Below are 26,292 nucleotides of genomic sequence, written 5' to 3'. Positions count from 1 at the left end.
CTCTGTGGACATAATTTGCATGCAAATAGATAAAAATTTGTTCTACCCAAGTCCTGGCTTTTCTTTTTCAAGGCCTTCCATACAGAACCCTAAAAATTCCATCTATTCTCTCCTATGTGTACATCTATGACGAAGCTGAGCCTAGAAACTGGGCACAGAAGAGTAAGCAAAGAAACTTCACAGTACAATAAAAGTTAGGTGAATGCAGGCCTTACAAAACACAAAAGTTCCGCTAAATAGTTTCAGCTGCTGTTAATCATTAATAATTGTATCCTATTAGTAATTAAAATTAGTATTTAAGGCAGAAGGGCATACAAAAGTGAGAGGTTAGTGGACTATTAGTTATCTACAACCCAGACTTGAAAAAACAGCTCCTTCCATTCAGAATTAGGTAACACAAAATGGTGTGACAGTATTTTCAGGACCCCTACAACCCGCATGGATCCCCCATTACCTAATTTCCCTGTTTCTCAAACCCACCGAGAGCCAAATGCTCCATGAACACTTGCTAAATGAATGCCTGCCCACTGCTTGTCAGCATTAAGTTTGGCCCTTCCCACACACCATCCCATTTAATCTTCCCGATGACCCTTTAAATTAAACGTCACTCTCATGCTACTGAGGGAGCTGCTTACTGTGTCTTAAAAGTTGGGGTGAAGAACATCAAGAGTAATTTGACTGAGGAAACCCGCCCACTGCTTCTCCCCTTCTCTCCATTTAATGGATGCTCATTTTACCACCATTGAACTAGCTGCCTTGAAATCAAGAGGCGCTTATGTTACAATGTTACACTGACTGACAGAACATGTTCCCTTTGTGAGCAAGAACCTCTGTGTCCTTGTTTTAAGGAAAAACAAATGAACAGCATCCCTCGACAGACAGGTGAATAATCTTGCTCATAGCCTTTCAGAGTAGCACAGGGTACGTACCAGCCCAAACCATTTTGTTTCCCCTCTGGGTGCTACTCTTCCAGTGTTCCGGATAATAGAGCTGGATGAATACAACATGGCTTGTATGTGTGGCCTGCTTTCTCAGAAGCCAGGACAGCACATGGGAAAACTGCAGCATTCCATACTTACTGTATGTGTCCCGTGATGTGGTCACCTTTCTCAACAGCACCACGAGAGAGGTACTGGAACTATCTCTCTCATTTAAACGTGAAGCAACCTGCAGTGCATGTGCATGGAGCTACGGTGAGGCTGCACTTCTGGGCTCCCGCCTGTTCCTGACAGCAGCTCCTGCCATTTCTCCAAGTTACTCTATGGGTTGCACAAGCTATTGAGGCTTGCCATGACATTATATTTTAATTGCTTTTTTTTTTTTTTTGTTTTGAGACCAGGTCTCATGTGTCCTGGGCTAGCCTATAACTCACTAGATAGTTGAGGATAACATCGAACACCTGGTTTTCCTGTTTCTACCTCCCACGTAGGGAGATTACCAGTGTATACCACCACAGTTGCTTTATGTGGTGCTGGGACCAAATCCAGGGCTTTGTGAAGGACAACCTAGGCACTCTACCAATTTAGCTATGCTCTTAGCCTCATTTTTATTTTGAATGAACTTCTCTTCCTTGGTTATCGTCACAGACTCTGAGGGTACTGGAGTTCCCAAAGCATTGAATGTCAGGTGATCAGCTACTGCAGAGCGGTATAAATTCTGGAAGCTAGTTTCTGGTCACACAGGATTTGGGATGATTTAGGTGCTACACATTTATTTGAAGAGGAGCCAAGGTCAGAGAACAAGGGAAGGGAGTGGTGTTCTGTGGCTTTCAACAGGTGAATGTCAAAAAGATGTGGGCCAAATGTTAGTCTGAAATCATTCTCTCTGTTCCCCAAGTCCCCAAATAATTCCCTGCTTTCTTTGCTTGCCAGAAATAGGTTGATCTTAGAATAAAGTCTGGGGATTTTTTTTTTACACAATTCCAGATAAGACTTAAAATAAATAAGAACATAGTCTTAGAGGTAGAAGGGTTGGCTTAGTGGCTTACCTATAATATTTAATTTAATTTTCACAACTCTGTGATGTTTTAAGTACTGTCTTTATTTTGGAGACAAAGAAGTGAGATTGAATAACTTGCCAGAGTAAACAGTTTATCTTGCGCTCAGACCCGTGTCGTGGCTTACTGACACCACAGGTGTCTGAGGAGACCAAAGATTCAGTCTAGATCCGTGTGACAACTCTACAACACACACCTCACGCCCCTTCCTTTATTTCAGGTCACTTAGCCAAGTACTTGGTTATTTCCTCCACTCTGAAGTCGTTAGCTCTGAGGGTACTGTTTGTCCTTTTTTATATAAGCCTTTACAAGACTCATCTGTCTCTGGAGGGCACGCCATAATTCCTGATACCACTCCTTGCAAGTTAGACGGTGAAAAGGCTTTGTCCCTACTCCATCAGGCAGGAATTAAAGGATGATTAAAGGATGATAAGCAGCCATTATCTGATGGAGATAACGGCTATCTGCTAGGCAGAGTTACTGATGGACTGATCACTCTTGGAGTAGATCAACAGATCCTCTGTGGGCTTTCCTTGTGCAGACACTTTAAGACAAGGGACTAGAGAATGTGAAATCTAAACACTTCGAGGCTATGCTTCCTCACTACCTTTAGAGTTCTAGGGATTTCATTCTAAAGGGCCATCAGCAGTATCTGGGGTGGGGAGAGGGTATAGAAAATGAACTTTTTTGAGTCAGAAATGCACTATTTTGTCAAATCGAATTGAACTATATATACTTGGGCATGTTTATTGTACAATTTCCTATTACTTACGTAGCAAGACTAAAATTACTCAGTTGACCATTTTAAAAAAATCTTGATAACCCTCTTTACTGAATGAAGCATGTAAGTCAGCCATGGAGGGAGCTGCTCTTGTGTGACACCCTCCTCTCCACCTGACACACCCCCTTCTTGTTTTCCTAGGGTTCAAGGATGCCATTGAATGTACTTTAAGAACTCTCGGGCAAATTTTATTTGGGGGAGGTGGAAGCTCGGCTCCACACAGCAGAGATGCATGGGAAAACTGAACTTCAAGGGAAGTACATTTTCCTGAATGGACCCTCCTCCAAAGTAATAGAAGTGATCAGAACGAGAAAGGTGGACGTTTGTCAAGGTAGAACGAGGACTTGGGGAAAAGGTTTGTATACGGGGTGCTTGGCTATCCCAAGGCAAGCGATTTGTTTTCCCACCAGGGGCTCAGTTTTCCATCAGAAGAAAGGAAGGTTCTAGGCCGGACTCATGAATCTCAAGCATTTCTTCCCATAGTTCCTCAGCCCTATCTTTCCATGCACGGCTGTGGAGGAGAGCTGCCAATATACAGGCGGAATCTAGGCCCAGATCAAGTTCAGATATGTTCCTCCTTACTGTAGGGGTGGGCACGAAGGTGGGGACAGCAATTTCTTACCCACGCCATTCCCTGCTTTTCTGAACCCAAACACTTCCTTATCCTCTCAAGGGAAGGCTTTAACACCCTCGATGGAAATGTTGTTTCCCCACGTGACGTCAATGTGTTCATCTCAGCGACAGCAGCAAGCACAACTTCACTTCAGAAACTTAGACAACCTCTGGGCGGGAACAAAGTAGAGTGTACCTCACAGCCATATGATTGACAGGATAGGACTGGTTTGGCAGGGAAAGTGACTTTCTCCTATTGACTCTTCCACATCATTAGTTTCACATATGTAGCTAATCAGTCAGCAAAGTCAATACGCTTGATTTAATGAGCAGAAAACAAGGAAAGATTCTTCCACGGAGAGAGTCTTCATCTTCACAAAATCCCCACGCTGATCCTAAAATGAAGTTGATTAGACAGACTTTTCTTCTTTTCATTAGGACGGATGCATTCTCGTTTACTCTCAGATCAACCGCCCCCAACCCCACAAACTTGTGTTAGATAGTCAAAATCTACTTTTCTCTACGAACCACCCGATTCCTTCTGTACCATGGCTCAAGTGGTCTGGAGTTGATTGCCTGCTCTAGAGCCTCCTTCTAGCAAGAAACTTCAGCCGGAAGCTACTGTTTTGCTGTATGGGCGCGGGGAAGTGGGGAGGGGAATGAGGAGAGTCTTTGGATACTGCAGACTTTACCAGTTATGTCATGTTGTTTGAATGACTCACTGTAGATCTGATACTGGTTTGGACAGTGCTTCTTCAGCCACTTGCAGACATCCTGCTGCGTCCACAGGGCCACTGGTTTTGACAGCTTCACCGTAGCTGACTGCGGGAGAAAGAAGGAAGGGAGTGTCTGTCAATGTCGCCCCACGCCTGGAAAAGCACAAACGTTCAACATCCCAGTGTGCTTGAGAAAGACAATAAGTCTAGATTCCCTGAAGAAAGATATACAGCTCTTGTTTTCTCCTAACACACACACACACACACACACACACACACACACACACACGTGCAAGAGAAAAAGGCAATGAAAATTTTACTCATCCTTGAGTTATTATCTCTACTGGGAAAATACCCTTTGAAAGTAGAATTTTCTAAATGTCATAACAACAAGATAATAGGGTTTCTATGCAGGTACTTAAGTGTTAGGGGTAAAATAGCCATCGTCAAGCCCTTTCTTTGCTGGATGTGTCTATCTCTTCTCCCTGACAAGCCTGTTGCCAACTTCATCACTTGCCCCAGCAGGTGAGAATAATTATTTCAGGACTGAATGTTAGTGGACTCAGATGCCAGCATACTAAAAAGCGCTAGTCTGCCTTGGGGCTCTGGACTCAGGGTGGTCCCATGAAGCCGGGGAACATTAGTCATGGCACAGCGGGAAAGACGGAGTCAATTCTGTCCGCATGTGGGGAATCGTAATAAGATAATGGGAGTCCTTAGGCCTTATGGAGAAGCTACCTGGTCAAGACCTCTTACTGTTCACTTGATCTCCTAGGGAACTGAGCATAAGTAATAAAAATTAAAATAAAAAATTAAAAATTAAAATTAAAAATTAAAATTAAATTTTTTTAAAAAATTAAAAAAAACCCAAAAGACAGGATGTGAAAGACTCAGCCTTTGATGAATGATGGGTTGTAAATACATTTACTAATAAGGCTTGGCTCTGCCTTTCCCCTCATGGATTCCAAAAATTTAGGTTACGCTAGCTGAAAGCTCTAGGTCAATGGTTTTATTTTTATCATTCTGAACCAGTCTTTGCCCAAAGAATAGGGCTGAAGCATCAAGAATCCTTTAAAATACTCTCATTGGTACAGATATCTAGGTATGATTTCATTACTCTTCCAACCTGTTAGATTAAGGCAAGGAGAAGGTCTTAAATTGGCAGGCGTGTGAATTATATCTTCCAAATACTTGCGAACATTTTATTTTTATTTTACAGAGAAAGACTTGCTTTAGTTTTAGAACATTCAACAAAAAGCAGTAGGTCTAGCCTGCAATTATTCTTTGTTTACTTATTATTAACCATTATTTACGGCAAAGGAATTATGACACAACGTGCATTTTCTAGTTTGCAATTTGTAATTACCACCCTTCCCCGCCATGTTCCAAGTTTAAGAAAAAAACTGTATTAAGAGAAAATGGTATAGACAGACAGACAGACAGACAGTGAGATATTCACCCAGAAATGGGGAGAGAGGGAGTATGCAAATACTCGAGTAGCACTTTTTATTAATATGCTCCTAATAGAATAATTCCTTATGCCACCACATACAAAAGAATCACAAATAATGCTTTCCCTGTTTACTTCATTATGTGTGGTGGTTTAAACGCCAAAGGCTCCCTCCCATAGGGTCCGTATTTGGATACTTGGCACAATTCTTTGGGATACTTCTTATCCCAAAGAATTGTACCTTATTGGAGGAGGTACGCCAGTGAGCTTGAGCCATTTCTACATTTCTAGTGTGGTCTCTCTCTCTCTCTCTCTCTCTCTCGCTCGCTCGCTCGCTCTCTCTCTCGCTCTCGCTCTCGCTCTTGCTCTCTCTCTCTCTTTCTCCACTGTGGTTATGGATCCATATGTGAATTCTCAGTTGTTCCTTTCCTCTGTGATCATGGGCTCTAATTCTCGGAAATCGTAAGCCAAATTAAAAGCTTTCTTTTATAAGTTTACAATGACGATTGTGCTTCAACATAGTAATAGGAAAGAGAATATGTAATAATTGTTTGATTTAAAATTTTCAGAATATGTTTTTGCAAAATGATGACACGTATGTATTTTTTACATATATGTACATATATTTTATGCACTGTAACTGACATTACTTCTGCTATCAGGGGCTAATGTTTCTAGCCACTGAATTTCAGCAAGGCATGTGACCATGCTGACCAATGGAGTACAGTGGAATTTATGCTACATTATTTCTAAGCCTGGGCCATAAAAGACACAGCTTTTACCTGACTCACAGCTCAGTGTTCACCAGAACTCAAAAACCATGCCATGAGGAAGTCCAGACCATATTAGGAGAGGATATGCATGAGTTTCAACCAATCCCCAACAAAGGTCTCCTCTGATATCTACCATCAACCTTTAATAAAGTGAACAAACACCAGATAAATCTAGTCCAAGCCTCTGAATCTTCTGGTTTGGGATCACAGATACCATAAAGCAGAAGCCTGGGCTTCTCAATGTTCCAAAGTAATTCTTGACTCATGGCTAGGATTTGTGGTTGTTTGATCTCCAACTCTGGTAATGAGAACACGAAGAAACTCCTCTACCACTGTGCTCCCCCGAGGGTCTTGCACATAAGAACACAGACGGTGGCAGGTAGAGGCAAAAAGAGCAACAGAATGAGTTAATGACCTGAGAGGATTCTCATTCAACCAGCATTCTTAAGCACGGCTCACTAATCAGCAGCAGGCTTCATGCCCAGCCCTAACTGCTCCTTCCTGTGGCATACTGAGCTCATGTGGCTGGCTCTTAATCACCCATGGCACCTCTGCCTACCTCCCTTCCGCCCCATCTAAGGAAGCGGCCATTTCCTTCTTCTGTTTGAAATCATGTGGACCGTTTTCCTGATCCTGATGAGAGAGAAGAACTTTGGTCCTGAAGAATTCAAGTGAGCACATGTTTTAGTAGCTGCTGTTGTTTTGATGCTGATGCTTAATCTTGTTCTTTGGCCCATCATGACATTCTTTCCTTTGGCATGATCAAAAAAGCTGGAATCTGAGAGCCTTTAGGTGCAGATGTACTTTGTAGCTTGTTTCTCAAGTCAGCACCTCTGAACCTGGCTCTTTCCTACTCAAAATCTTTCCCCTCAGCAGAGCTGAAGGAGTTTAGAGCTGACACATCCTTACCCTGAAAGTCCTGCAAGTTTCCTTCAAGTCACGCTAATCAAATTTTTTGAAGACTCCTATAAACCAGTCAGAGCAGAGAGGACTGTAAATTAGGACGGGGAAGGCAGGAGGACGAAGTTGCTTATACATCAAAACATTAAACTTCTTATCCCGAAAGGTTATCCTGTGACTTGCTCATTGCCTAAGGAAGTGAGGACTTGAGCCCATCAGCTGTGCTTCACAGACTGATTTACCCAAATGTGTCAAGTCAACTGAGGCTGCAGCCTCACCAGCTGGTCATGGACACTTTTCTTGAATAGTTTCCTTTTATTAGAAACTCTAGTGGGTCTAAAGCTAACCATCACTTTTCCTTCAGAACATGTATATATAATATGATTCTATTATAACTATTTTACTATAATTAATAATAAATTTGGTGACATCTGCTTACAAGGAGTCAACTCAAGCTTGAGGCTGTGTAAACTTACAGGTAAACACAGCAAATGGAATAGGTTGGGGCTGAGTTCCTACCGCAATTCACTGTTTAACATCTCCCTCACCAATTGTGATGAGAAGTCATGGCCCTGTTTATCAGCTAATTCTAAACCTTGGCTGTATTATTAAATCGTTATTAGTCTGCTGCACATTGGCTTATTAAGGGGTAGCACTAATGAGTCATGGTGACAACAATCCCCCCGGTCTGCTCCAGATTTTAGATTTATCCACCCTCCACTTCTCTTCTGTAGCACGAAGATGATCCTCCATCATAGTCCCTTGAAGCAGCGTCCTATTAACTCCATTCCAACCTTGGTCGAGTTTTGGGAGTAAATACCATAGCCTGATGCCCTTGAGTCGCTTAAAACTTACTTCTATGTATGAATCGGAATAATGGACTAAATCTATCGCCATGCGTGAATTAGCACATTGCCCTCTCCGGAAGGTAAGAGCAGGGGGTGCGCAGGTGTCACGTTCTTTCTCTGTACCCCCTCTCTCTGCCTTCCAGTGCCCACACCCCTCTTTGTATCTATCACTAGACGATCATTTTTTCATTTTTTAAAATAGCTGCCAGGTCTTCTTTTTCTCTCACAGTAGGAGGCTAAACCAAAATAATAATAGTCCAAGGAGTTGAGATAAAGCATTTCATATTTGCTAGAAACAGTAAACTAACAGAAAAAAAATCCTGCCCAACGGCAAACATTAAAAAAACATTTACCCCAGTTTTCCTTCTGCATGCTCACTTTTGCCGCATCGTTCCTTGATTTACAACCCCAGAGACAATTTTGGTTTGTTTTTGCTGCCCTGGAAGAGGCCTTAGGCAGTTTATTATCTTAACCTCTGTGCTCTGTGACACGAAGCAGGATTCTAGACATTTCCGTTCTGAACTAGTACTGGTTTTTGTATCGACAAAATGAAAATGCATTTTAGAAACCTTTATTTCTCTTTTACAGGCAGACTTTATGCAAGGCTTATATCCAAGAGGAAGGTGGCTTGCAAAATATTACTAGTTTTGCAAATGATTTTTATTTTAATTTATCTACATGTAATAATTTCAGCTATGAATTATAGTATTTATAATTTGTGTTTAGCCAGGAAGTAGTATTATGTAGTAAAATTTAAACTTTCCAAGGTAAAGATGAAGCTTTTCTGTTAAGTAATGAAATAATTAAATGCTTTACAGAAATTTAGTGTTGAAAGAACACATTGAAAAGTGCCTTTAAAGCCAAATTTTATTTTTTAATCTAATTAACCCCCTCTTTTTGCAATACAAATTCTCTCTTAATTCACTTGGTTTTGAGTTATAAGAGAACACTGTAATTGCAAGCATATAATTACTGTGTAAAGCCTCTACTGGATGAGCCTGTATGAGGCCTAAATGGTTGATTGTGAAAAATCAGAGAAATTAGCTTTTTTATAGTCACTAGTGGGACAAAATGAGATTCACAGACAACTATCAGAAAGTAGTAAATACGAGCTGGGCACTTGTGGCACATACTTTTAACCCCAGCACTCGGGAAGCAGATCTCTGTGAGTTCGAGGCCTGCCTGGTCTACAGAAGCTAGTTCTAGGATAGGTTCCAAAACTACAGAGAGACCCTGTCTTGAAAAACCAAAAAAAAAAAAAAAAAAAAAAAAAAGTAGTAACTATGACTTCGGCTTCTTGTAATATATCAGTTTGGCAAACTATAGGAACTTACTTCTCTTACTTTCTTATAATGCCCTGTCTTAGTTAATTGTTTATTTCTGTAATAAGACACCAAGAACAAGGCAACTTAGAGGAGAAGGAGTTCATTTGGGGTTTACACTTTCAAAGAGTGGGCTCATGACATCTTGTTGGGAAGCATGTCAGCAAGCAGGCATGCATGGTGTGGAGTAGTAGGGGGGGGCTTACATCTCGTGACATCACCATGAGACAGAGAGCACACGGGGAATAGCGTGGGCTTTTGAAACCTAAGTGATGCACATCCTCCAACATCCTAATTTTTCCAACAGTTCCAACAACAGGGGACCAAAGATTCAAATATATGAGTCTATAGGGGGCCATTCTTTTTTTTTACATAAATTATAATTTTTATTAGCTGTGTGGAATCCTATGTTTCGATTTTTTTTTTTTACCAGATTTACTTCAACAATTTAAACTGTTGGTCATTGGAATTACTTTAAATTTTTCCTACCACTCTACACTAGTGAATTAAAACCATTGTATCAGTCAACTTCCTAGTGAAGCATATATAAAGAAAAATTACTTTAAGGTACTACTTACATTCAAAATTATTTACATAATATCATTTTTCTCCACAAATATTACATGAATTAGTTAGCGTATCATCTCAGTTCGTGTTTCTTATTCAAACCCTTTCCTTCGTCCCCTGTCCTCTTTTGCTGACTACTCTTGTGCCATCACACTTAAGACTGCAGAAAGAAGACAGGAGAGGGGAGAAAGAGGAAAAGAAGCATACACTTATATACAATAAACTATATGTCTATGTTGGTGGCTTTAAATGCTCATGCATTCAGAAAACAGTCTCTAAATATCCAAAAGAAATGTGATAGTCCACAAAATACTCAACACTGGAACTAACTAACCTTTTGAAACTAATAATGCCCACTTTAACTCTTTCATGGAAAGAGGTGTATAGAAAATTATGACAAGGATCCTTAACTATTACATTCAACTAGCAGCCTATGAAATTCACTTACTTTATTGCTTGCTATTATTTTGTGGTGTGTGTGTGTGTGTGTGTAGGTGCACATAAATGTGGTGGTCAGAGGACAATGTTAGGCACTATTTCTTAGACACTATCCATCCTGGTTTTTGACTAGCATCTCACTTGCATGGAACTTATCAAATAGACTAGGGTGGTTGACCATTAAGATGAGAAGTGCCTGCTAACTAACCCAACTCTTTTTTTTTTTTCTAGTGCTAGGGATCCAATGCAGGTTCTCATGCTTGTAAGTCAGTCAGGCACTTTACCAACTAACCTGTTTCCCTGGTCCAGGAAGTTTACTTCTTATGGCTATTCTTGGTTTGCAACTAAACACATTATGGCTGATGAAGTCCTTAAGACACAGGCCTCCCAAATAGAAGACAACTTTCTGCCAGAATACTTCTAGGAAAAAAGTAGTACATGCCCTCCTGGTTGAAGGAATGCATGCACATGTACTATTATTTCACATTCTTTTACCTTTTGTCATGTTTTTAACATCACTGGAATGATATCATTGTTTCTCAACTGTGTGGATCCCCTCTGGTAACAGTTTCTGAACAGCATCAATGGTGAAGGAACGTGGGTAATACTCCAAATGTGTAGTATGGCTTTGTTAGCTCTTTCAAATGTGTTAGATAATATTTACTCTCCATTGCCCACTGTAATTTGTTCATACTCCCCCCATAGCAGTGTTCCCAGTGTTCTGAATATAAAGATAAAATTGACTGCTGACAAGATAAAATCTTGATCATTACTGAGTGACACCATTGACTTATGCTGAACTTATAAAATCTAAACTTTTGAGTCTTCTTCAAATGAAATAAGTTCAAACTGTAGCTGTTGCTTCTTGTACGTAGATTTTCTGATTCCTAATTCAATTTTTAAGGTTTAAATTCATAATTTCAAACATCCACTAATCATTATGTTTGTTATCCTCTGATATTTGTACCAGCTATGAAAATAAAAGCTCTTTGAGGCTCTCTAACGTTTAAGATCGTACGTAACAGAGCGCTAAGGACTAGAAGTCTGAGGACCACTGTTCTAGGACACCACTGTGGTAGAGACCTTAAAAAAGGCAAAACGTGAATAGAAGGATGATCTGAGGGAAATTTTCTCTTGTTTGTCCACATTGAAACTGAGCAATGCTCTTTCTTTCCTTGATGCCGCAGATTCACACACATGGCAAGTTTGCAGGAGTCTGAGCCATCAATTAGTTCCTGTGTAAGATCTAACACGGATCCAATTTAATTAATACTTCTAAAATGGTGGTTCAAAGAGTGTGGCTATGATGAATATATTATGGCTGTGTGTGTGTTTGTGTGTGTGTGTGTGTGTGTGTGTGTGTAGGAATGAGTGACTTCACTTAATCAGTCCCTACAAAATAATAGCAAGCAATAAAGTAAATGAATTTCATAGGCTGCCAGCTGAATGTAATAGTTAAGGATCCTCGTCACAATTTTCTATACACCTCTTTCCATGAAAGAGTTAAAGTGGGCATTATTAGTGTGAAAAGGTTAGCTAGTTCCAGTGTTGAGTATTTTGTCGACTATCACATTTCTTTTGGATATTTAGAGAAAATAACCACACTCTCCCCTCTCTTCCTTCCTCCTTCTGCTCCCTTTTCGCTTGACAGATTGAAGTCTCTTCCTAAAACTCCACGGTTTTCATAAAAATATACACGAAACTCCCCGTTCATTGCTCATGAGCACTGGTGGTGCTGTTGGACGTCCACCATCTGTCTCACTAGTTCTTCAGTTATGACCTCTATCAGAAGGAAAACATCTTCCTTCTGCACTGGCTGGACTCAGTTTCACGTTCATGCCACATCAAAGCTCTATGCGATCTAATGATTTTGTTCTCATACCATGACATAAGCTGATGAACACCAAACTATATTTCCAGCCCTATCTTTTTTTTCCCAAACTATAGACTCCATTGTGTAACAGACAACTTTGCAGGTCTAATTACAGATTCGGTCCCTCAACATCACACTGAACTTGTTCACGACAGAGGTCCTATTCTTTCACCCCAAACTGCTCCATCTCTCACTCTCAACACATCATGCAATAGAAATGCATCCGGTAGACTCTCTTTTGATAGAGACTTCCTTCTCTTGCTGAGATTCACCATAGATTCCTCTGTTTCTCTTATATTCCACATGGAATCTACTAGGAATACTGAGGGACCAATGTTCCAGGATATCAAACTCCATCTCTCTTATCATTATGCTCTCAAAACTCAAGTGGAAACAGTGTCATGCTATACCAAGCCAACTACATCTGAGTATCCAGTGTAACCAACAGAATTCTGTCTTCCCTTAGTCTTCATTTTAAACATTTAAAATGGTCACCCTATCAAATGTCACCAATGTCATTGTGATTATACTTCCCCAATATGTTCCTTTCTCATGATTACAGTCTCTTTGCTGTTATATAGAAGTGCCAATCAATACCTACTTATTTTGTCCTCAAATGTTCTTGTACCTAGATGGCTTATTCCTTACCTCCAACAGTCTTTGCTCAAATGGTCCTTCTCATTAAGGGTTAGCATCCCTGTTTCCCTGTTTAGAAGTCCAGCATCCCTCCCTCTAGTACTTTCAGTTCTCATGACCTTACTCTACTGCTTCTTTCTCTGCGGCGAGAACATGCAGTACACTATATAATTCACCCATTTGATCTATTGCTTACTGTGTGCCTCTTCTCAAAGCCTAGTACCTTGCTTAAGGGAAGGCGTCTTTCTTTCTTATTCTGCGGGAAATTCCAAACCTTAGAACAGTGCCCTGCACAAGGCTCTCAATAATTACCTGGTGAACAAATGGAAGAATTGTCTGGGACGCCATAATATATCACAGCTCCTAGCCCTTCAAAGTGTCAGAAAACTGGTTCAAATCCCAGCTGGGCTCTTGACATTCTCAGGTTGAAGCATCCTTTTTTATCCCATTAGATTTTTTTCTTATAGTGACTGAGCAGAAGTTGCAGAATTTGCAGAAAAAATGCAGACGCTGTCTAGTACCATAATTCTTAGCAGCATGGCACACATCTCTTGAGTCTTAATCTTTTTTTTTCTCTTTTGATTGACACAGAGAGTGATGAGACAAGAGAAGTTTGGCATTTGGAACCATGCGGGCCTCCAGTGAAGGCCAGCTCCATCAATCACTAGTACCACTGCTAGTACTACTACCATGGATCTTGAGACGATCACCTGGACCATTCTGAACATGCTTCTCCCCTCAATATATTACAGATAATCCTTAACCTGTGATTTGTGAAAAGATTAGAAATTGTTCATCTAAGGCATTTAAATAGTACCTGAATGCACACATACTATATGTTCAGAAAAAAACCATATTGATGCATCTTTGATTGCATTCATATGCTTCCTCACTGGATCCTCAAGCTTGATTAGACATGGCACAGAGGGCACTGGTGCTCTTGGGAGGCCGGATGACTTGAGTTGTGGGCACAATGAAACAGTGTTAGGAATACTGAGTAGATCTTAGGGGAGGGGTCAGGTGGAAGGGGAAAAACTGGGAAGAGTAGAGGAGGGGAAACTGCAGTTGGAATGTATTGAATGAGAAAATATTTTTTAAAGAAAAATTGATCCTTAAAAACTGACAGAAGGAAAGCTACTAAAGAAGGAGCAGGATTTAGGCAACATTGGATATTGGAGGATATGGGAGAAAGGCGAGAAAACACAGTAAAAGGAGAAATGTTTAAAGAAAGATATCAAATGAGGATTGACACTGGTATGTTTATTCTTCCTCAGGCAGTCTATTTATTCTGAGAACTACACAAATATGACCTCTGGAGTTTATGGGAAGCTAACCACTGACTTCTGCCTCAGACTCATTTTCAGACTTCCCTATTTCCAAAGTGTCCTAATCACACACCAAAGACACAGATCAGATTCCCCCCACATACATCACATGACTCTTGATAAAGAAAGACATGCTGTTACCTAGATGAGCAGATGGTGTTGATCTACCCACATGTGTAGATGGTGCTGACCTACCCACATGTGGAGATGGTGCCGATCTACTCACATGTGCAGATGCTGCTGATATACCCACATGTGTGGATGGTATTTATCTACCCCACATGTGCAGATGGTGCTGATATACCCAATGTGTAGATTATGATTGAAAGTGTTACAGGAGATGCTTGGAAGCAAGGCTGCTAAAATCTACTGTGTTGGCACCAGGGTTCCTACCAATAAAACCCCATCGAATAAACAGGCACTCAATAGGACATAAGTTACATCTGGCAACTTACCTGTACAGCTCTAGTTACCAAGGCCTGTACTTCCTATTGGCTCAATTGCTAATATCATCAAGAGATATAGAGGGAGAAAAATCACACTGTGCTTTGAGTCTGGCTTGTCTTAGCATAGCAGGAAAATTCACCACTCAATCCCACAGATGAACACAGCCTATAAGAGAAGTATGTACAACACACAAAGGCATGCACACACTGTATGCATATTTTATTAGTAATTGTTTGTGTGAATGATGGGTGAAGAAAAGCAAATATGAAAACAAGTTTGAACCATTATGATACTATTGAATATGATCATTAAACAGTTCTGCAACAAAATCTTTTGACAGTTGAGTGGATTGAAAACAATGATGTCTTCATTGCAAAACGATCAGGTGCACTATGACTAGAGGTCTTCAGTAACATGTTTGCATCTGTTGCCATTTGACTCTGCTGGACAAGTTGGAGCCATGTGGCTTACCTTGACAAAAGTGTAAGATATATAGTTGGTTCATATCTGAGATGAGTGAGTGAACGTGCCTCTTTTCTACGTTTCTCGCTCTTGTGAAAACTTGGTGAGAACCTGCATAGTCAGGCCTGATTAAGTAGGGTTCTGGAAGATGGCAGAAGGGTATCTATGATATCATTCCAAACAGTATTAGAAAGAGTATAGTGATCCAGGATATGGGAAAATTTGTTGACTCCAGAAAAGTCATCTTGAATCTCTCCAACAATTCATAATATATAGAATATGATATTATAACAATTTATAAAGCACTTATTGCATTAGACTTATAGAGGAACAGGCTTGGAGAAGTCAAGCAGCACATAGAAAGTCACTGCTAATGAGATTTAGGGATGCATTTGGTACATATACAATAAAGTCACATGGCATAAAGACTTAACAGTTCTCTAGCCTGATAGACATAATGGAAGAATAGAGGTCAGGAATGCGGACTATGTTATTGATACTCTTGGTGCTCCTTGGCTTTCTTTATCACTCAATTAAGAAAAATGTAAACAGGCAAGAAGGCCATACCATTGTCTCAGTATGTCCAAGGCAGACATAATCTAATCTGGGTCCCCCTCTGGTTCTTCCCACTTAACTTCTGAATGAAGAACCCATTTTTTATGCAATACAATTAGATGGTGATAATCTTTCTATTTCAGTGGTATTCCCAGTAAAAGGACAATGAAAACCCATACTCCATCCATAATGTAAAAGTAAAGTAAATTAAAATAATAAAAAATGAATATTTAATTTGCATGATTTTTACAGAAAATAAGAGATAATGAATCCTACAGAACTTGAGGCCAATGTACTTTTGGTCCCAGAGAGAGAGAGCAGAAGTACTCCAAAAGTGCTGCTGGTTTGGGTGGAGAGTGGGGTATAGAGAAACAAATTCCAAAATCTGGATGCATAGTATCTGTGTGATATTTGCAATCTAGTCTTAAATTTAAACTTCCTCGAAGATACCTCAACTTCCAGCTCCATAGATTCTTGCTCATGATAATCTATAGTCTGTTGACCTGTTTCATTCAGTCAAATTATAAATAACTTAAATCAAGGCTGTTATGTATTGGATGCTCTGGGACCTCAGAATTCTCACACTGATGACCTAATTCTGAATTTGTCTTTAGATACAGATCTAGGTTAAATTAAGTCTTAAGGGTGGATCCCATTTGACAGAATTAATTCCATTGTAAGAGGGGACATCAGAGCATACCCACCCTTTCTCCCTCTACTCCCTTCCTTCTCTCTTCTAACCACAGTGAGAGTGACCAAGAGGCTATTTCTCACCAGAGCCTGACCATTATAACTCTCCAATCTCAGACTTTCAGTCTTCAGAACACTGAGAAAACACAGTTCTTACATTTAAGCCACCAAATCTGTGGTTCCTTGTCATAGTATCTAAAGTTAAAGCACACAGAATCAAACCAGCCCAGAGACTGGTTAATTCAAACTCAACACCCGAAGAGTCAAAAGATTGATGAACTCTTAAAAAATCTTACCACCAGTATATAATGAACAGGAAGATAAAGTAAAGAGAATGAATTTTAAGATAATCAAGAAAACCCATTTTATTCTATATTTGCACTTGACTTTCAAGTACTAGTTTTTAGATCACTGAAGAAAAAAAATCATTGAAGACTTGCTTCATTAACATAGTACATTAATTTTATGAACTGTTTTCCCAGAATCCATGTCCATGCACACATCTTTATGAACATTCTTTTTTGAACAAATAATTACACATCTTTATTTGATTAATAACCTGAGTACCTTTTTTGTTTCTATAATCACACTATTTACTTTATAATCTCACTACTATCAAAGAACGTGTGCAAAAGAGTTTTAAGGAAGGCACTAAAGCACAAAACACACTTCTTATCTTGGTAGGTATCTTTTCTTCAAAGAAATTTTACATGGTCTTAATTCAAGTCAAACATCTCTTTTCTCTAACTTCATTTGCAATTACTAGGGTATTTATAGTTTGTATATGAAATAGCCACCAAAAATGATTATGAATTAAAGGCATGGTCCCCCAAACAAATAATATCCAAGGGGAGATGTTTGTGGGTGTTGACTAGATCAGAGCGTTCTACCTTTACCAATGGACTAATCAACTGATGGATTCAAAATGTGAGCAGATCACTGGAGAGTGGTGAAACTGTGGATGGTGGGGAGTGCTGGGAAGAATCAGGTCATCATGTGCATGTCTTTGAAGGGTTGTCTTCTCCTGGTTTCTCCCTGTTACACCATGCTCTGTTTCCTGGCCTCCATGACGTAAGAAGCCTTCCTTAGCCATGCCTTTCTGCCATTATGTTTCAGTCCCATTAAAGATCTGGAGCTAATGGAGTAGGCCAACAGGGCAAGACCTTGAAAGATGTGAGTCAAACACATTTCTCCTGCTTCAAACCATTTTTCTTAGGTGTTGCCATAGCAATGGAAAATCGAGTAACATAAGCACCAATATCTTCATGGATTTTCTTCTTGATGTCTTTAATTTACTAGACTGCAGGAGTTATCTATTGATATCTCAGTAAGAATAATTAGAAATTAGGAATTAGAAAACTGATAGTTTCTTTCCTCATCTATCCATCCATTACGGTTTTTAGCTCTATTGGTTCCTTTTATAATCTTAAACGGTATATTTGTATTTATATGAATTTCAAATATAGACTATTTTAAATTTTTTCTCTAATTGCTTTGCTCTTCCAATGTCCTACATTTTGTCATTTACAGAATTGCTATTATGTTGTCAACATTATTTATTAAATCCAACAGCTTTTTTATTCTATATTATGATTGTAGATTGACCTGCAGTTAGAAATCAATGTGTCATTTACTTTATTATGATTTTGTAAATTTTGTTCAAATGTTGAGACAATTAGCCTACTTAGCATCATTTTTTTCTTGTACTACATTTTTAGCCATCCAATGTCATATATTTTGATAATTCTAAAGAAGTTTCCCAATAGGAAAATAAAATTTATTTTTGACATTCCAGGTATTGCTGAAATTCATGCCACAGTTCAGTTTACTTTATATTTGGAACATAAATTCTTATAAAGTTTTGGGTTTTTGCACTATCTGATTTCCTTCTTCCTTCCTGCCTCATTTCCTTTTCATTTCTGGCCACTCAAACCTGCAGACTTCCCAACTCTGTCCTCCCAAGATTTGGGATTAATATAAGCTAGCACCATCACAGGAAGTTTTTCACTCAAAAAAAAAAAAAAGAAGAAGAAAGAAAAAAAATATTTCTAAAGATTACAATCATACTTTCTATTTATCAATTTCCTTCCCCTTTTCTCATATATCTACTATATGAATTCCTCTTGACTGCATTTTAGCCTAGTTTTGATACATGGATGGATGGATGGATGGATGGATGGATGGATGGATGAATGGATGGATGTGTGGATGTGTGTGTGGATGGATGATTGGATGGGTGGATGGATGGATAGATGAATGGATGGGTGGGTGGGTAGATGGATGGTTTCCTGGATACTTCTTTCTCCCTTACTTAGTTTGCATCTTCTACTTGCTAGAACAAAAGCAGAATACTCTTTCTGAGAAGTCTTTGCATGTCATAAAAGGGTTTTAATCTATCTTCACACTTTGGTTAATATAATGATTAGATTTGGAGTTCTAAGTTAAAAAAAAAACAGTATCATGAATAATTCTGACTGTAGTCCAGTGAGAAGCCTGCAGCAGTTTCACAGAACGATATAACATATTTATTTATTTAATTTATTTTTTGAGACAGGGCTTCTCTTTATAGACCTGGCTGTCCTGGAATTTAGATATCCTCCCACCTCTGCCTTCCAAGTGCTGTGATTAAAGGTATATGCTATCACTGGTTATTCTTTTCTGTATTTTAAGACATTTTTTATTGAGGAAAGAATTTTAATACAATATATATTGGTCATGCTTCCCCCTATTCATTCCAGATCCTCCCCAACTTCCTACCAATCAAACTTAATATATCCCCTCCCTACCCATTTCCTTCTCCCCCAGTCCCTGTAATGAATATCTTACTTTCTGTTTCTGTAAGTTTGGCTATTGAAGTTACCTCAAACTATAATGGCTTCAAAGTTCATTCATGTTATATCATTAATCATAATGCCTTTCTTTTATTTTTTAGATTTTATTTTTATTTTGTTGTATGTTGTTTTGCCTGAATGCATGTGTTGGCTTTATGGACATGCAGTGCCCAAGAGGCCAGAAAAGGGCATTATATACTCTGGAACTGGAGTTACAGACAGTTGTGAGTCACTTTGTGGGTGATGGGAACTGAAACCCTGTCTTCTCGAAGAGCAACCAGTGTTTGTAACTGCTGAATCTCCTCTCCAGCTCCTCAACTTTCTCTTTGATGCTCAAATTTTCCCTTACATCCTGCATTTTGCTTATCCATTCATCTATCTCTGGACACTTTCTCAGGATTGCCTTCCTTATGTTAAAAAGGATTGATTCTAGATAGCATGGACCCAAACTAGGAAATCAGGAGGGTGTTGCCCATTTGGTTGAGACTATTTATATTTTGAGCTAAATTGGAGGTTAGTGTATAGATGTAGGCGATACTCTCCAAGTAGATGCTACACTTCTGTTGCGTATATTGGTAGGGTAGGTCAATCAATTTTTTTTCTGATAGGGATGAACTAAAGGTAACTTTTACCCTTTTGCCTTGTAAATGATACTGCAGTGAACGTGGGTGTAGAAATAGCGGATTCTGCTTTCAATTCATTTAGGTACACAGCACAGATATTGAACACTTACATTTAACAAATCTTTCTCACATATCAATACATAGTCTCTTCCTACTTTAGATGTCAGCAACTATGCCCCATGGACCAAATACAAACTCTTTCTCACTGCAAGCTCCTAATCTGCCTGCCTATTTTTAACTGGTTGAACATAAAGAGGACAGAAATTTTATGGAAAACAAAAGTTATGAGCAACTCAAATTTCATTTGTCTAAGCATTGCACTGGAACATGACCGTGCACATCTGCCCCCATGCTACAAAAATCTGGGGTGAACAATGTGACAGGACTGTGTGGCTTGCAGAGATGAAAATATTTACTGTATGAGCTTTTATAGAAAGGATTTGCTGACTCCTGTTTTACATGACAGGCTTTGCTCAGTTTCATCTGCCATGGAACCTACTAGTTTTTAAATTTTTAATTCCTGTCTGTAAAGCATCAGCTCTATGCATGCACACGTGTGAGCACACATGGGTTTGTTCAAGAGCGATTGTGTGTGTGTGTGTGTGTGTGTGTGTGTAGGTACAGAGACAACCACTGCTGTCTGTCCTCAGTAGTTGTTTACCTTCTCATCACTTCCAATGAGAGACTGTATAACCTGGAACTTGTTAAGTAGCAAGCAGGCTAGGCTGGCAGGCCTGTGAGCCCCAGGGATGTGCCTGTCTGTGCTTCCCCAGCTCTTTGATTATGGTGGTTTCTCAGAATATTGGGAATCAATCTACTTCAATATCCAGTTACCCAACTACTGGGAATATACTCAAAGGATGCTCCCTTCTGCCACAAGGACACTAGCTCAATTCTGTTCACAGTAGCTTTATTCATAATGGCCAGAAACTGGAAACAGCCTAGATGTCCCTCAACATAATGGATGAAGAAAATGTGGTACATTTATACAACTGAATATTACCCAATTGTTAAAAAAATGACATGAAATTTGCAGGCAAATGGATGGAACTAGAAAGATCATCCCGAGTGAGGTAACCCAGACCCAGAAAGACAAAAACACTATGTGCTCACTCATAAGAGAATATTAGCTGTTAAGTAAATGATAATCATGCTACAGTCCAGAGATCCAGGGAAGCTGAGTAATAAAGAGGACTCAAGGAGGTGGAAGACACATGGACCTCCCGGGAAGGGGAAGTAGAAGAGATCTCCAGTACGAACAGAAACAAAAGGAGTGGGGCAGGGGTGTGGGGAGAGATGACTGGACTAGCTGGGAATTTCAGAGGAGGTAGAAACCAAGTGCAATGAAAACTCCAAGGAATTTACGAGGGCCAGAACCAGCCATCTTCGGTAGCCAGGCAAGCTTCCAGTGGAGGGACCAGGACACCAACTCAGCCACTAAACCTCCAGCCTACAATTTGTCTTGTCTGAAAGAGGGGCTTGGGTAATAGAGGCAGAGAATTTGTGGGAATGACCAACCAATGACTGGTCCAACTTGAGACCCATTCCACAGGAGGGAATCCACACCTGACACTACCTGCTATAATCATAGACTGGAGCCTAGCATAATGTTCATTAGAGAGGCTTCATCCAGCAACTGATAGGAGGAGATGCAGAGCCCCACAGTAAATGTCAAGGAATCCCACAGAAGAGGGAGACAATGGACTGTAGGAGCCAGCAAAGTCAAGGATGCCTTAAGGACACAGCCCCTTACCAGGACTCAAATCACAAAATATGTATTAGCCTGATAAATATATATTTACTAACATATTAAAATGCAAAATATTTTATTAACACATATACATATACACACATAAATACACACGTATGTATGTATGTATTATATATAATACATACATGTAGGACCATGGAGTCTATGTGGAAAATATCATTTGGGTCTATATACTAACCTCTACCATAGTTCCAATTATATGCTTCTCAACTAGAAAAAGCAAACCCATTCTGACTTCCAAATTTCCATGCTTGCCATCTTATAACCCATCTTCCATCACATGAAGAAAGTAAACCTGAGAAAGTATGTAAACATCACTAGGACCTGCATTTGGCTGCCCTTGTTTCTGCAACAAAACCCAGAGTCCATCCTCCTCTCTGGATGCCCCTTCGTTACTGTACCTACTTCTCTTCTTGGTCATGGTCTTGTGTCCCAATACCAAGATATTCTTGCCCACTTTCCATTGTTCCAATATACACTGAACCCATCCTTACTTTAGAGCAGATAAACAAAACCAGTCCCTCATTTAGGGATAGCTTGGATTTGTCGCTCAGAGCTCAGATTAAGTGTTATCCCAGAATTGTTGCTGGTCACATAATGTTAACCAATCTCGAAGATATGTTTAATGGATTGTATTTTTATCAGAGCCATTATATATAATGATTTCCTATACCCATTTGCTATGATATTCCCTGAAGCTAGCATATAGGCACAGAGTAAATATTTCATAGATGGGTACACTATATTACAATGTGAAACTCTCTATTATTGAGATTCTTCCTCCATAGTATACTAATTCTAGATGTGAGACTATAGAATGAACCTTTTTAATCTTCTGAGGGTTTTTTTTTGCCCTAATTTGATAAAAGAGAGATTTAGTTACAATCACAAGACAAAGCAAAGCAATGAAGAATCCTGCAGTGACTTGCTGTGCCCCTGCAAATCTAAATCCAAAAATAGTGTTGGTTTTTTTCTCTCCCCTCTTCCATCCTTTCCTATATGTGGGGTTTGTTAATGCTTTGCTTTGTATTTAGTGTTTGATATTGAACAGTGCACCAGCTACAAGAGGCCTTTCCTTCCTTGTACACACTCTAGTCTCCCATGTAAGAGAGGAGCTGCAGGAAGTACAAACAAAGAAGGCTGCCTGACCCTCGGAGTCATTCTGACCCTGCACAAGTGGGCTTTCACGCGCCCAGGATAGCATCCTGGTTTTCTCTCTTTCTCACTCCCTCCCTATGCAGTAGTAAGGAGGGAATCTCATTTCTCGACACCTCTGCTTCCCCATAGAGGAAAGAGGGATATGGCATTTATTCAACAGGTGCGCTGTGAGGATTCAGTTACAACATAAACAGAAACCATGCTGCTGAATTCAAGTGTTAATTGTTTCCCGCCGCTGCTCATAAGCCTACACTCCTGCTGTTCCTGCTATCCTTCCGACTGAGGTTATGCGGGACAGGTGGAAATCAAAGAAAAGTGTGTCTTAGACATTTTTGTTGGCAGCTATGCAATAAACTTCATGAGTTACTTTATTACCAACACAGTTTGCCCAGACTCTTAGGAACTTGGAAGGTTGGTGGCTGTCATTTTGTAGCTCTTTTCCAAAAAAATTAATATGAAAAGATAAGAAACATAGAACCATACGCTGGTCCTCTCTGAGACCTGGGTATGTGGTTGACACTTATTATTGGAAAAGTTGAAGCATCTTCTCTGTCTGGCCTCAAAGATCCAGTTACACACAGATCCTTGCTCCCAATCAGCATGTATGCCTGTATGCCTTATCCAAGAGATAACAAGGTCAACGGCTCAGGCTTTGTGTCCAATGTGATTTGTTCTTTGGGCCTTCAGGGCTGAATGCCTTCTCATGGGAGGATCATTTAAATCTAGAAATAGAAACCTAGAATCAAATGGAGGATGCTCACTCTGCATTTGTAGCAGTGAAATCTGGGATCCTCTCAAGGTGCTTAAGAAACCCCTAAGAATTAAAGCTCTCTCTCAGTTGATAAGCAGCATCTGGGTTCATACAAATGAACAACGACTCGATGAGAGAGACCACAAATCAGCTTTTGACTTCACTAAATAACGTTTCTCTACAAAACGTGATCTAAAATCCCCCCTGCATCTTTTTGTCCTTTGCACTTGCTGTTTCTTCCTTTTTTTAAAAGTAAGCTTCCCTCCTAGCTTCTGTATTCAGTTTCCATTTTTCCCCTTGATATAGCCAGATTGCTAAATTAAAACGCATCACCCTGTCTTTACGTGTACCTTATTTTCTATTTCTATTCTGGGGCCTCACTCTGGTCCTTGAGCTATTTAGTATTCCAGGCAAATGCAGAAAGTGGCTGGAGGCTCAAAGGCATCTCCTGCATTTCTTGACCTCTTTGATTTGAAAGCACATTACCTTAATAATAAAATATCTGGGTTAAGCATTTGATATAACGAACAGAGAGAGTAGTCCAGCACAGTCTATGTTCCCGATCCTTAAAGAACACTCCTGCAAAGGATTCCAAACTGATTTCCCTCCAGTCCTCAAAGACATTATTTTTCTGTACCTTTCATACACCAGCAGAGCCCTTCAGAGTCATTTGGGATTATTGATTATGAAGCAGCCAAAAATCTTTCACACTGCAAGCATGGTGACAGCAGCCTCTCTTTTAGGTCGCTTTTCAATCAGCATTTGTGCACATCAAATGGATTTTATTCCGCAGTTCTTCTTAGACTCAAACTGGCTTTTAAGTCACGATGACTTGCTGAGAGGTGACCATATAAAAAGTTTAAAATCTGTAGATTTAATGTACCCAACACTTCATTTCATGCACTGCCTGCTCCATTGTTCAAAGTAAATAGTAGTTTAAGTCTCCATGTGTGTGCGCGTGCCCGTGCCTGCATGCTTGCATTCACTTCATGACTTCAGGTCTTACAATATTAGCATATCACTTTAAAAAATCTGCTACACCAGAAAGGAGTCAAACAATACTTTATAATCTGTCACGTTAGCTTTACAGTTCCCATTTGCAAAGCATTCTTGTTGATAAGGTTAACGTATTCAGTGGCACTTTCCCATGTTTCCTTATTCCTCACTTTAAACAAGATGACTTCCAAAGAACGGAAGACGGTACAAAGGGCAGCCGCGAGCACATGGGAAATGCCGCAGCATATCACAATTCAAATTATTAAACAGCCACTTAAAACTAACAAACCATTATTAACCTTGGATGATTTTGTGTCAGATACATGGAAAGATGTTCAGATCTGCCAAAAAAAAGGTGACCCCAAGGAACTCTAAGAAGTTTCAAAGGAAACTTCAATATGAGTTTTTAATACTAAGCCTTTGAAATAGCTAGAGGAAAACACTTCAACACAAAGGCATAGACAACGGCCTTCTGAGAAGTTCTCCTATACCCAAGGAAACAATTTTAAGAATTTTCAAATGGCAGCATATGAAATTGAACAGTCTGTACTACAAAAGGAAAAAAAATCAGCAATCACAATGAAAAACATCTTAGAGAATGGGAAAACTTATTTGCCTTCTTATAGCTGGCAGGGCTCATATCTAGAACTTAACATGGAATTGTTTGTCTTTTCATTGCTGGATTAGAAGAGTCATACACATTCTTAAGCTGGTGAAGCAATCGCCAAGTCACAGGATCTGAGGAAATACTTTGGATTTCTATTTTCATATATACATAAGTGTACATATGTGTGGTGCATATGTGCATGAACATGCATGTGCAGGTATGTTTGCCTGGGAGACATGTGATGCTAGAGACTAATGTTGGCTTTCTTCCTCAACCACTCTGCACTTTCTTGTTGTTTTTATGCAATTAGTTTCATACAATATATTTTTATAATGGTTTTCCCTTTCCTAACTCCCCCCCAGACCTTCCCCCACACAACTTTATATTGCTTCTCTCTCACCCTTCTCTCCCATCTCTCTCTCTATAACAAAAATCGAAGACAAAGAATTCAGAGATTGTGGCAGCATGTGTAAGGTATTAATTCAAAGGAATCTAAGTCAGCATGTTACTGCACATCTGTGTATACTGCAGTATATTCACAACCACCAAGGGGCGAGCTCAGAAGTCTATAAATTAGTAAAATAATTGTGGGAACTATACACGGTGGCACTTTATTCAGTGACAAAAAATGAAATGTTACCATTTGCAGAAAAGTGGAAGGCATCAGAGACCATCATATGAAATGAAATAAAGAAAGCTCAAAAAGACAAGGATCTTATGTGTACTCACTGCAGAATCTACATTCAACATACATGATATGAAAGTAGTAAGTGGGTATTTAGTAGTAGCAAGTAGTAGAGGAAACAGTCAAAGAGAAGGGAGAAAGGATCAAGGGAGGATAACGGGCAGGAAGAATGAGACAAATATTGTATGTTCTTTATCATACGTAGAATTTAGACTTAAAAATACACACACGTATATATGTAAATACATGTATATGCACATGCATACATTGATATTCAGACATATAGCCTATGAAAGTAGAAAGGGGACCATTTGGGGGAATGCAGGGGAACAGAGGGATTATTCAGGGAAGAGTTATAGTGAAGTAAATATAAAACAAATTAAACAATATAAGTCATAAAATAGTTTTATATGCTTGATAAAATATTCACCATAAATGAGTACATTTTTATGGTACTTTGCAATAGTAAAAACTCAAGA

General features: G+C 39.5%; 1 protein-coding gene and 1 long non-coding RNA gene across 4 annotated transcripts in view; one reads left to right on the top strand and one right to left on the bottom strand.

Moving 5' to 3' along the window:
* The window catches only part of LOC126503439 (uncharacterized), a 29,361-nt gene extending 15,512 nt beyond the window's left edge, over window positions 1-13,849 (top strand). Inside the window, exons 5-6 of the long non-coding RNA XR_007592291.1 lie at window positions 2,919-3,132; window positions 13,504-13,849. This is a non-coding gene — a long non-coding RNA (uncharacterized lncRNA). The remainder of the gene's footprint in view (window positions 1-2,918; window positions 3,133-13,503) is intronic.
* Window positions 1-26,292, bottom strand: part of Samd12 (sterile alpha motif domain containing 12) — a 364,536-nt gene that overhangs the window by 205,136 nt on the left and 133,108 nt on the right. The window contains exons 3-4 of one of the 3 annotated variants that reach the window (XM_050145136.1): window positions 4,112-4,211; window positions 3,214-3,784 (exon numbers count right to left, since the gene is read on the bottom strand). In XM_050145136.1, coding sequence (XP_050001093.1) covers window positions 3,681-3,784; window positions 4,112-4,211 — 204 coding nt within the window. In that variant the 3' untranslated portion in view covers window positions 3,214-3,680. Of the gene's footprint in view, window positions 1-3,213; window positions 3,785-4,081; window positions 4,212-26,292 lie in introns of those variants that run through there. The other 2 variants (XM_050145134.1, XM_050145135.1) reach the window with 2 other exon arrangements.

Source organism: Alexandromys fortis, unplaced genomic scaffold (assembly GCF_014885135.2).
Source record: "Alexandromys fortis isolate MF-2015 unplaced genomic scaffold, M_Fortis_MF-2015_v1.1 scaffold_2_1_26212458, whole genome shotgun sequence".
In the NCBI taxonomy this organism is placed as follows: domain Eukaryota; kingdom Metazoa; phylum Chordata; class Mammalia; order Rodentia; family Cricetidae; genus Alexandromys; species Alexandromys fortis.
The sequence above is the reverse complement of the archived record's forward strand: the minus strand, read 5'-3'. Positions and strand labels throughout refer to the sequence as shown.